General features: G+C 42.5%; 1 protein-coding gene across 1 annotated transcript; it reads left to right on the top strand.

The window, feature by feature from the left end:
* The first annotated feature begins 234 nt into the window (after positions 1-234).
* ZSCAN26 (zinc finger and SCAN domain containing 26) lies at positions 235-5307 on the top strand. The gene is made up of 3 exons (XM_004598381.2): positions 235-1152; positions 1467-1584; positions 4001-5307. Exons 1-3 carry the CDS (start codon positions 733-735, stop codon positions 4903-4905), a joined length of 1443 nt encoding a protein of 480 aa, XP_004598438.1. The 5' UTR covers positions 235-732; the 3' UTR covers positions 4906-5307.
* Positions 5308-11091: the final 5784 nt, after the last annotated feature.

Here is an 11091-nt window from a genome sequence, read left to right as displayed (position 1 = left end):
ATTGTTTATCTCAGTCACATTATTCATATGTGTATTTCTAAATTCTTCAAAAATAGTTGTTACTTTTTTTAAATGTAAGACCCAAATTTCACACTTTGCATGGAGTGTGTCTCTTAAATCTAGAACAGAAACCTTCCCGTGCCTTCCTTTTGTTTTTATGAAATTAATTGTTTTTATGAAATTAGTTGTTTTGAGGAGTTTATGCCTATTGTAAATGAGCCCCTGCACCCATGTGAAGGATCCAGAAGAAGCTCCTGGCTCCTGGTTTCAGACTAGTGAGCTCTGGTCATTGTAGCCATTTAGGGAATGAACCAGGAGATTAAAAATCTCTCTATCTCTCCTTCTTTCTTTATAACTTTGCTTTTCAAAAAAAGAAAATTTTGTTCCCCTTCTCTAACTCAGTGGTGTTAGTAATCACTTATGGCCTTTGACTCATTTATTTCAAGGACTGCAAAATGATGAGTTTTCTCATTCATCTTTCCTGCCTTGTTAGCTGGGAATCATCAGTAAAACTGAGTTTTCTCATTGTGTGTCTGTTTATCAAGGAATGATTGTTTCAGAGGGAGATAGAACCAGAGGAGACTGTGGAGAATGTGAAAACCCAAGAGGGGCTTTTTGCCGTGGTCACTGTTGTTGCTGTTTCTGTTCTCTGATTCTTTACCTTAGGTTTTTAGGAGGAACCCTGAGGATACAGAAACAAGACAGTTCTCCCAAACAGAGAGCAGGCTGAGAATGGCGACAGCATTGGCGAGTTCCCTTTCCCTGGCGCCTCTGAATCTGAAGAAGGAAGGGCTTCAGGTAGTGAGGGAGGAGCATAACTGCACCCGGGAACAAGGATTCAAGCCGCAAGGAAATAGCAGAGGCCTCAAACCGGAGCTGTTGTGCAGACAGTTCAGACAGCTGCGTTATGAAGAGACTGCAGGACCTCGGGAAGCGCTGAGCCGGCTCCGGGAGCTCTGCCGACGATGGCTGCGGCCTGAGACTCACAGCAAGGAGCAGATCCTGGAGCTGCTGGTGCTGGAGCAGTTTCTGGCCATTCTACCCAAGGAACTGCAGGCCCACGTGCAGGAGCATCAGCCAGAGAGCGGGGAGGACATGGTTGTTGTGCTGGAGGATTTGCAACTGGAACGTGGCAAAACAGGACGACAGGTGGTAAGGGGCAGATGTGTTCTTCTTCCAGGGAGACAAAAGTTGAGCTTCTGACTGGGCGGGTGGGCATGAGCTTAGCAGTGACAGGAAACGCACTAAGCTTTGCTCCAGTGTTCATCTCTGTAGGTCTTAACTCAGTCTTACCTGCTTTGGACTGGGAGGACTTTGCATCACATTGCATCCAGATTCCCACCCTCTTGTTTGTGCCCCTCTGGAATGTCTCTTTGTTTCCTTTTCTAAGATTGAAATGTTTTTTTTTCTGAACAGCAGTTTCATAACCAGTTTAATTATCCCTATATGTACCTGATTGTTCCTAGGACCCAGACCACACAAAGAAACAGAAAATAATTGTGGAGGAGGCAGCTCCTGTAAATTCAGTACAGGAGTGGCAGGTGCAACCTGAGCATGAAGCTCCAAAGCCCAAGAAGGAGAAAGGTAAGAAGTGAATTGTATCTTTTCTGCATGTGAGATGTAGAGCAGTGAGACCCTACTCAGCACCATGTCTTGTTTTTGTTGTGAATCATGTTTTTGGAAGTGTAACTTACATACAGTAAAATGAACTCTTTGTAAGTGTACAGGACAATGAGTTTTCACAAGCATAACATGACTGTGATTGTTCAATTTGCAATACTATTAGGATATAAAAGATTTTCATTACCCTAAACATGTTAGTTGGACGAAACACAAGGAAAAGCTAGAAGGGAACCTGAATTGTTACCTTGTTCTTTCTCTTCTAAATGTTGGAGTAAATAAAGAATGTAATCCTAGTTTCTCACCTAAGGTGAATAATCCCACTCAGGCATTTCATTATTCATTCTTTTCTTTTTTTTTATTACAAAGTCAGATATACAGAGAGGAGGAGAGACAGAGAGGAAGATCTTCCGTCTGATGATTCACTCCCCAAGTGACCACAATGGCCAGTGCTGTGCTGATCTGAAGCCAGGAGCCAGGAACTTTCTCCAGGTCTCCCACACGGGTGCAGGGTTCCAAGGCTTTGGGCCGTCCTCAACTGCTTTCCCAGGCCACAAGCAGGGAGCTGGATGGGAAGTGGAGCTGCCGGGATTAGAACCGGCGCCCATATGGGATCCTAGGTGCGTTCAAGATGAGGACTTTAGTTGCTAGGCTATGGCGCCTGGCCCATTCATTCTTTCTTATCCCCTTCAAGTTATTATAAATTGCACTACCTTTCATTTCTGAATGTTACCTGGATTTTTTTGGTGGTTGTTTTTGGACTGTGTCGCTGAAATCCGTCTCTCTGATTTCTGGTTCTTATATTTTCTTTTTAGTCTGATCTGATCCTTGCTTCCTTTTTTTGTTATTTGGCTTTGAGTCGTCTTGATATTTCCAATGAAAGTAGTTTACCTCGTGTTTATTCTGCATCAGAAAAACAGATTCATTAATGCCTTTCCCCCCTCCTTAAAACTCTCTTTTCGTGATCTGGGGGCTGTTATTCTATTATTCTTTCAAATTGTTCAGTATTTGCATACTTTGATTGTAAAAAAGAAAAGAGAAGAAACAAGTCACCACTTTCAATGACTCCCAGTACCCGTGAATGGAGGGCTCTCACAGTACATCCCAGCACATGGTGAAGGCTCCTCCCTCGGTCTCATGTCTAGCAACACCATCAACTTAGTCTAATTTTCTTGAGGTTTTACCACTGATAATTCCACATCCTGGGAGATTTCCGAATTCTAGACAATCTCATTAAGTTGCTCACCCTGCGCCCACCTGCTCACATTGAGTGTTCCCACTATGCTGAGCCCCATCTCATTTACTATTTTCTTCTTGCTGCTTCTTCTGAGTCTCTCCTGCCTTGATTCTCCTAACTGGAACACATTTTCTTCACTCATCCTAACTCCTGCTCATTGGTTAGGGTTAATCTTAGATATCACTTTGTCTTTCCTTGTCTCAGTGTCCCAAGTCTTAACCAACTTTTGCTGCTGTAGGTCAAAGATCTCTTCTGGCACGGAACTGTTCACATTTTATCGTAATCTATGGTTTACTTTGTTTGATTTCCCTGCCAGATTAAAAGGTCAGAGGCTTTGTTTAGTTTCCTGAGTTTGCTATAATCCCTGACTTAAAATAGACACTCAATAACTTGTCTTGAATTAGTGGCTGATTTTGTATGTAAAGCCATCCGTTATGTTTGACTTACTCTTCCCTCTAAGGTTTCTCTCCTTCTGGAAGCCTTCTGTGTAAAATTGATAAAAGAAAAGCATACCCCCTTTTTAAAATAACGTTGCAGAAATAAATTTATGTCAGGCACAGCGCATCTCTGATTGCGCAAATAGAAAGAAAGAAAAAATGAGAGAGAAAGAAAGAATAAAGAAATGAATTTATGGCATATCATTAATTATAGGAATGTATTTTAAATACAAAAAGTAATGCAATGTAGCATATTTTTTAAAGTATCCTTTACCTTCTTCGCTTATTAAAAATGTTGTTTTATATTCAAAGTTTAAGTTCTTTTTGGTTTCCATCCCTCTCTGTTCCTTTATTTAAACATGGCATTATGTTAGTGCTGGAAAAGAATCTCCTGTTCCTTTCCATTTTCGCTTCCTCCCTCCCTGCATTCTGTCTTCTTCATTCTGTTGCAGAGGGCTTTTACGCACAGTGCCTTAATCTCCCCACTCCCTATATGTGACTTTACTTTCTCTAATGTCTTCTTACTACTCCCTTCATGTTCACTTTTACTTTTTAGCTTTCAACCACGATTCACATAAATACTAACCACCACAACATTTTTTATGTTGTACATAGGGCTTGATTTAAATATACCCCTCCTAATTTTAGATTCCTGTCCTCAGGAACCGGAAAGTAAGTCATTGTTGGTATATATTTAATGTTTCAGGTCTAGAGACAATGATTGACAATGGGAAACTTATTATAGTGACAGACTCTGGTAGAAGAATAGAATCTTCTGGGAAAATATCCAAGCCCACAGAAGCTCGTGATGAGGACTCTAACTTGGAAAGGCCACAAGCCCAGCCTAAGGAGAAGGCCAACTATCAGATCTCAGGATGTGGGCAGGCATCCACCCAGCAGCATTCAGATATGACTGAACACGAGAGTGCTCCCATGGGAGAAAAGCTGTGTGAGTCTGAAGTTTGTCAGAGTTCTAGTCGTACTGGACATCAGAAAATCCTTTTGGGAAAGAAAGGTCACCAGTGTCAGCAGTGTGGAAAAGTCTTTCAGAGGAGTTCTCACCTTGTCAGACATCAGAAAATCCATCTTGGTGAGAAACCCTATCAGTGCAAGGAGTGTGGAAATGTCTTCAGCCAGAACGCAGGTCTTTTGGAACATCTCAGAATCCATACTGGAGAGAAGCCTTATCTCTGTATCCACTGTGGAAAGAACTTTCGGCGCAGCTCTCACCTCAATCGACACCAGAGAATTCACAGTCAAGAGGAGCCCTGTGAGTGCAAGGAGTGCGGAAAAACCTTCAGCCAGGCCCTGCTCCTCACTCACCATCAGAGAACCCACAGTCACGCCAAGAGCCACCAGTGTAACGAGTGTGGGAAAGCCTTCAGTTTGACCTCTGATCTCATTCGACACCATAGGATTCACACTGGAGAAAAACCTTTCAAGTGTACCATATGCCAGAAAGCCTTCCGACTAAACTCACACCTCTCCCAGCATGTAAGAATCCACAATAAGGAAAAGCCCTATGAGTGCAGTAAATGTGGACAAGCCTTCAAGCAGAAGTCAGGTCTTTTTCAACATCAGAAATACCACCACAAAGACAAACTGGCTTGATGAGGTATCCTCTCCTAGTAGAATGTCAGAGAGGACACATAGACAGCCAGCATTTTAGGGAAAGTTATTCCGACCAACCCTGAGAATTCTTGGGGACCACGTCCCCCTCCACTGTTTTCCTTGACATCAGCTTTGTACAACAGTAATGTCACTCTAGGTGACACTTGGCACCAAAGTTAAATAGCACTCTCTGCAAACAGAACTTCTTAGAGGCTTTAACATGATAAACACGTGAGTATGTATTTCCAGATACTACAGAAACTTGTGACAGAGATTTCAAGTCAGCAAATCATAGGTTTATAGGTTTATGTGTACCAAGAGCAAGTTAATATTTTTGCATATGTTGTAGTAACCGATTCCTATAAAATTGACGTAGTGATATTTAGAAAGATTCCACTCTCAAAGGTATTTTAAAGTACAAGTTAATGGTGAACATTTTACCCCACAGATTTCACCCTTTCCTCCTGCTGGCCTTACCCACCTCCCCGTGCACAATTACTGATCAACTACAGAGTGTATCCTCAGGGTTAGTGTCATGTATTTTACCATTTACTACCCCTTTCCATCCCTGCCACATTATCTCATTGACTCAAGTTACAGCAAAGTTTTATTTAAACTATGGAAGACATTTCATGGGACTTTTGAATGAACTGTCCCAAATTAATGCAAGTAGCAACTGTCTTACCTGGTGACTCCAGTGCCAGTAGAGTGGCTGTTTTATTGACACTATTCCATAACTGTTGGTGAAAGAACCTAGACTTTTTTTCTTTAATACTGATGATGCAATTTTAAAATTTACTTGCTTAGGGCTCGGCAGCGTGGCCTAGTGGCTAAGGTCCTCGCCTTGATCCCATATGGCCGCTGGTTCTAATCCCAGCAGCTTCACTTCTTCTCTATCTCTCCTCCTCTCAGTATATCTGACTTTGTAATAAAAATAAAATAAATCTTAAAAAAAAATAAAATTTACTTGCTTAGTAATTCTATGAAGTTGAAATAATAAAGTCAATTTAAAGATGAGATTATGGTCTTTTATATGAGTGCCAGAATATCATGGTAAAGATGAAAAACAATTTAGGAGAGTTCACTCCCAAAGACATCACCAACATAATAGATATCACTTGCTGATTGGTAGTGTTGCAATAACGGAGGTAGAGTCTGTCTCATCCCCAAGAAATGTGGCAGATTTTTCTTTGTGTCCAGTTCTTTTAGAAACAGCACTACCGGGCCCGGTGCGATAATGTAGTGGTTAAGGTCCTCGCCTTGAATGCACTGGGATCCCATACGGGCGTGGGTTCTATTCCCGGTGGCTCCGCTTCCCAACCTGCTCCCTGCTTGTGGCCTGGGAATGCAGTCCAGGATGGCCCAATGCTTTGGGACCCTGCACCCCTGTGGGAGACCCAGAGGAGCTCCTGGCTCCTGGCTCCTGGCTTCAGATTGGCTCAGCTCCAGCTGTCGCGGTCACTTGGGGAGTGAATCATTGGATGGAAGATCTTCTTCTCTGTCTCTCCTCCCCTCTGTATATCCGCCTTTCTTTCCAACTTAAAAGTCTTACAAGTTAAGTTAAAATTGGTTCAGTGGACAGAACCAGAAAGGGAGGTGTTGCAGCAGAGTCTTCTACTAATCAGGCCTTTCTGTTTGGGTAGCATACTGTCATATCCAAGGTGGACTGGAACATCTCATGTTTACCATAATCTACTTAGGCTCATGTTTAAAAAAAATCAATAAAATGAGAGAACTTGTCATTACTGCAGCTTATAGAAAGGGGCAGGTGTCTGGAATAGTGGCTAAGACGCAACTTAGGACACCCACATCCCATCCCAGCTCTACTTCTGATTTCAATTTCCAGCTAATGCAGACGATAGGTGGCAGTAGATGATGGCTCAAGTACCTTGGTTTCTGTCAGCTGTATGAGAGATCTGGATTGCATTTTGAGCTCCTAGCTTCAGCATGGTCCGGCTCTGGTTGCCATAGCCTTTCGAAGAATGAATCAGCAGATGCAAGATCTCTATTTGTCTTTATGGCTAAAAAAAAATAAATAAGTAGGGCTGGCATTGTGGGTAAGCTATCACCTGCAGCCCAATATCCCATACGGGTCCCCGTTCACATCCCAGCTCCTACACTTCTGACCTGTCTTCCTGCTAATGGTCTGGGAAGCCAACTGTTTGGGCTCCTGCCACCCATGTGGAAGACCTAGATGAAGATTTTGGCTTTGGCCTTGTGCCAGCTCTGTCTGTTGTGGCCATTTGGGTAGTGAACCAGTGAATGGAAAACCCCTCCCTCTTTCTCTCTGTAATTCAGACTTTAAGATAAGTAAATCTTTAAATAAGTTTTCTAAAGTAGTATAGAAAAAATGGAAAAAATCACATAATTGTCCATTATATAGTATCTTCTGAAATTCCTTATAAAAGTATTTAGTTATTTTTATTGAAAAAGTAGATTTACAGAAAGGAGACAGAGAGGAAGAGAAAGAGCTTCCATGTGCTAGTTCACTCCCAAGGTAGCCGCAATGGCCAGAGCTGAGCCAATCCGAAGCCAGGAGTTCTTAAGGGTCTCCCACACGGGTGCAGGGTCCCAAGGTTTTGGGCCATCTTTGACTACTTTCCCAGGCCTCAATCAGGGAGCTGGAAAGAAGTGGAACAGCCAAGACATGAACCAGCCCCATATGGGATCCTGGCAAATGTAAGGCGAAGACTTTAGCCACTAGGCTACTGCACCAGCCACCAAAAATAAACTTTTAAAAAATTGTCTAAGGGGTCCAGCAAAAAACTCTTGAGTTCCAGCTTTGGACCAGCTCAGCTCTTGTCATTACTGCCATTTGCGAAGTGAATCAGTGGGCAAATCTTGGTGTCTCTCCCTCTTTCACTGTAATTCTGACTTCCAAGTAAAAATAAATAAACCTTAAAAGAAATAAACTTTATTTATTTAGTGAAGTTTTAAGTTCCCAATAAAATTGAAGAGATAATATGAAAATTCTCTATATACCTCCTGCTCCCACATATGCATAGACTTGTTAAATTGAGATAAACACAAATATTCATAGCTATATCATAACAGATGACATTTGTGATCTCACAAGGTGTAGGAAGTTCTTCCTGAGCAAGCAGGCAGGCATCTCTGCAGTGGAGACCAACTAGCTGCTCTTTAATTCAATTATCACACCTCGTGGAAGATAGCATTGGACCCATCCCACAGGCAGAGGCTCTGTTCCGCATATCTGGCCCCATAAGAGACCAATTTTTTTTCTCACATAATTCTTTTTAATTGTTAAATATTTCTGAGTACAGTTTTTTTTTTTTTTTTTTTGGTGTGTGTGATTACTAAAGAGCTTACAAATCTCAATTTAATGGTAGATTTTTTCCCCCCACACTAATATCATCACTTTTTCCCCTGTATCTGGGGTCAGGGAAGAAACAAAGGGAGAAGCCCCACCCAGCCTCCCACCCATCCCAGGTCCCCAATGTGGGCATGCTCCAAGGGTCCTGCTCAAGCAGTTTTGATAGTTCAACAGTTCTGAATTGCTGCCAATCTCACTGTTCCAATCGTGATGAAATCTATTCAGAGTCCACTGGCTGACATAGTCTCTTGCCAGAGACCAGCTCCAGCTGACTGAGAGCTTGCAAAGGATGCGTGGATCGGCGAGACTATAAGAGGAAAAGATAAGACACGGACCACTATGGCTTGATGCTTGGACAACTCAGAAAAGTTGCCTTCTTTATTTATACACAAATCATCACAAACTTTTGCACAATATCCAATTGTTTCATTTTTACATTATGGTTAAGAAAATTCAAAAAACAATCCTAAAATATTATTTACTTTAAAGAAAACATTTTTGGCGAACCATTACTCATTGAAATCTGCAGTGACCTGGCTGAAGCCAGGAATTCCACGGTTGGCAGCACATGCAGTTACATAGTGAGAAGTAGTTTACTTATACTCAAAATTAATTTTTTTTTATTTTATAAATTTTTTAAAAGATTTATTCATTTTTTTATTACAGCCAGATATACACAGAGGAGGAGAGACAGAGAGGAAGATCTTCCGTCCGATGATTCACTCCCCAAGTGAGCTGCAACGGGCCGGTGCGCGCCGATCCGAAGCCGGGAACCTGGAACCCCCTCAGGGTCTCCCATGCGGGTGCAGGGTCCCAATGCATTGGGCCGTCCTCAACTGCTTTCCCAGGCCACAAGCAGGGAGCTGGATGGGAAGTGGAGCTGCCGGGATCAGAACCGGCGCCCATATGGGATCCTGGGGCCTTCAAGGCGAGGACCCTAGCCGCTAGGCCACGCCGCCGGGCCCTCAAAATTAATTTTATACTCAAAATCAATTTTTACTAAACACAGACTAATATTGATTAAACTACTAAAAGTATAGAATTAAAAGATCATAAATGAAAGGATTTTATAAAAGCATATAACATAGATTCTAGCTAAATCTTATAATCAAATCATGCATTAATTACCGTCACCTTCACCTAGTGCTGATTCAATTGTTTTTTGTTCTTTTGTTAAAGGGCAGTGAAAGGGATCAAGGCAACTCAGCCAATTTACAGAGGGCCTTTACAAAAAACTTCCTTTTATCTGTATAAACTGTTTTCTTTCCCTAAATATAAGTGCCAGTATAAGATTGAGATTTCAAGCCATTTTGAGGGGTTTACATTTGTTTCCCTTTAGAAGATGCCCCATATACTTTTGCTTTCTGTGGTGAGAAACTAGAATGCGTCGTATCATGTGTTGTAAAAGTTCGTGGCGCATGGTAAACAAACTGTTTGTACCTCCATGATTGCCATCTGTTCCAAGATATTATCAAGCCATTTCTTAAGGAAAACATTACTTATACTAGGGCAAATTCCAGGACAAAAGTGGGCACATAACAGGATGTTTGGAGACAATTGTGGACACAATTGTGCTATTGTATATTTTTAATTGTGTGTCATAACCTTACGTCGCTAAAGATATTTTTATCATAATATGATTGATCAATTTTGAGCTATCATACCAGTTACAGGAATCACTTCACGTTGGGAGAAAAACAACAACACCAGGAGAATTCTATGAGACAACAGAGAGGTGATTGAGTGTCCATACAATGGGGTGAGGCAGCAATGAGGTGACCAGAGACATTCTGCCGGGCCTTGCCTCGCTGCTAGAAACTCCTCGTAGCCTTGCTAACCGAGGAGCAGTGCTCATCACACACTCATGCCATCCGACCCAACTGCATGGCTTCCCACAGTCTCTTTATGGTTGGGGTTCTGAGATCAGCAGTTCAGTTGGAGGGATCTCCAAAGAAACTTCGTCTGAGGTGATTCCAGACCTGATTCTTGTGTGTGCTTGCCAGTACAGGGTCCGGCACAGTCTGTCACACCAATCAGGTTATGCATATGCTGATCGTTGCAATTGCTGGGTCAGTTCTGTTTCCAGTCCTGTCTTCCATGGGAACCAATGGGTTTTGCAGTGCAGCCTGATCCTGCCCACTTCATACTCGGCCCTCATGCAAACCAGTGGGAGCAGTAGCCTAGTCGGGGCGACTCTCCATAACCCCCAACAGTCCTGCCCCTATCATAGTTCCTATGCATGTCAGTATGTACCGCAGACTTGTTCAGTCTGTCCCACATCCTATTCAGCTCTCATACATGTTAAGAGACCAGTTCTAAGTGCTTCTGACCAGCTGGTAACATGGAATTTTCTTAGATTCAATTAATTTGTTAAAATGGCTCACAAAACTCTGGAAACATTGTATCTAGATATTCCAGTTTGTTGTACAGAGTGTTTTTTTTTTTTTTAAGATTTACTTATTTTTATTGGAAAGGCAGATTTACAGAGAGGAGAAACAGAAATCATTCATTCACTGATTCATGCCCCAAGTGGCCAAGGCTGAGCTGACCCAAAGCCAGGAACCAGGAGCTTCTCCCAGGTCTCCCCTGTGGGTACAGGGTCCAAAGGATTTGGGCCATCCTTGACTGCTTTCCTAGGCCAAAGGCAGGGAACTGGATGGGAAGTGGAGGAGCAGGGATACATACCAGCGCCCATATGGGATCCCAGCACATGTAAGGCGAAGACTTTAACCACTAGGCTACCATGCTGGGCCCTGTACAGAGTGTTTTAAAACTGCCGGGCCCTGTACATAGTGTTTTAAGGGAGTCAAATAAGCACTCATGGAGAGATATATTCAACTGGCTCTGGAGTG

The sequence above is a fragment of the Ochotona princeps genome, chromosome 1 (assembly GCF_030435755.1).
Source record: "Ochotona princeps isolate mOchPri1 chromosome 1, mOchPri1.hap1, whole genome shotgun sequence".
In the NCBI taxonomy this organism is placed as follows: Eukaryota; Metazoa; Chordata; class Mammalia; order Lagomorpha; family Ochotonidae; genus Ochotona; species Ochotona princeps.
The sequence above is the reverse complement of the archived record's forward strand: the minus strand, read 5'-3'. Positions and strand labels throughout refer to the sequence as shown.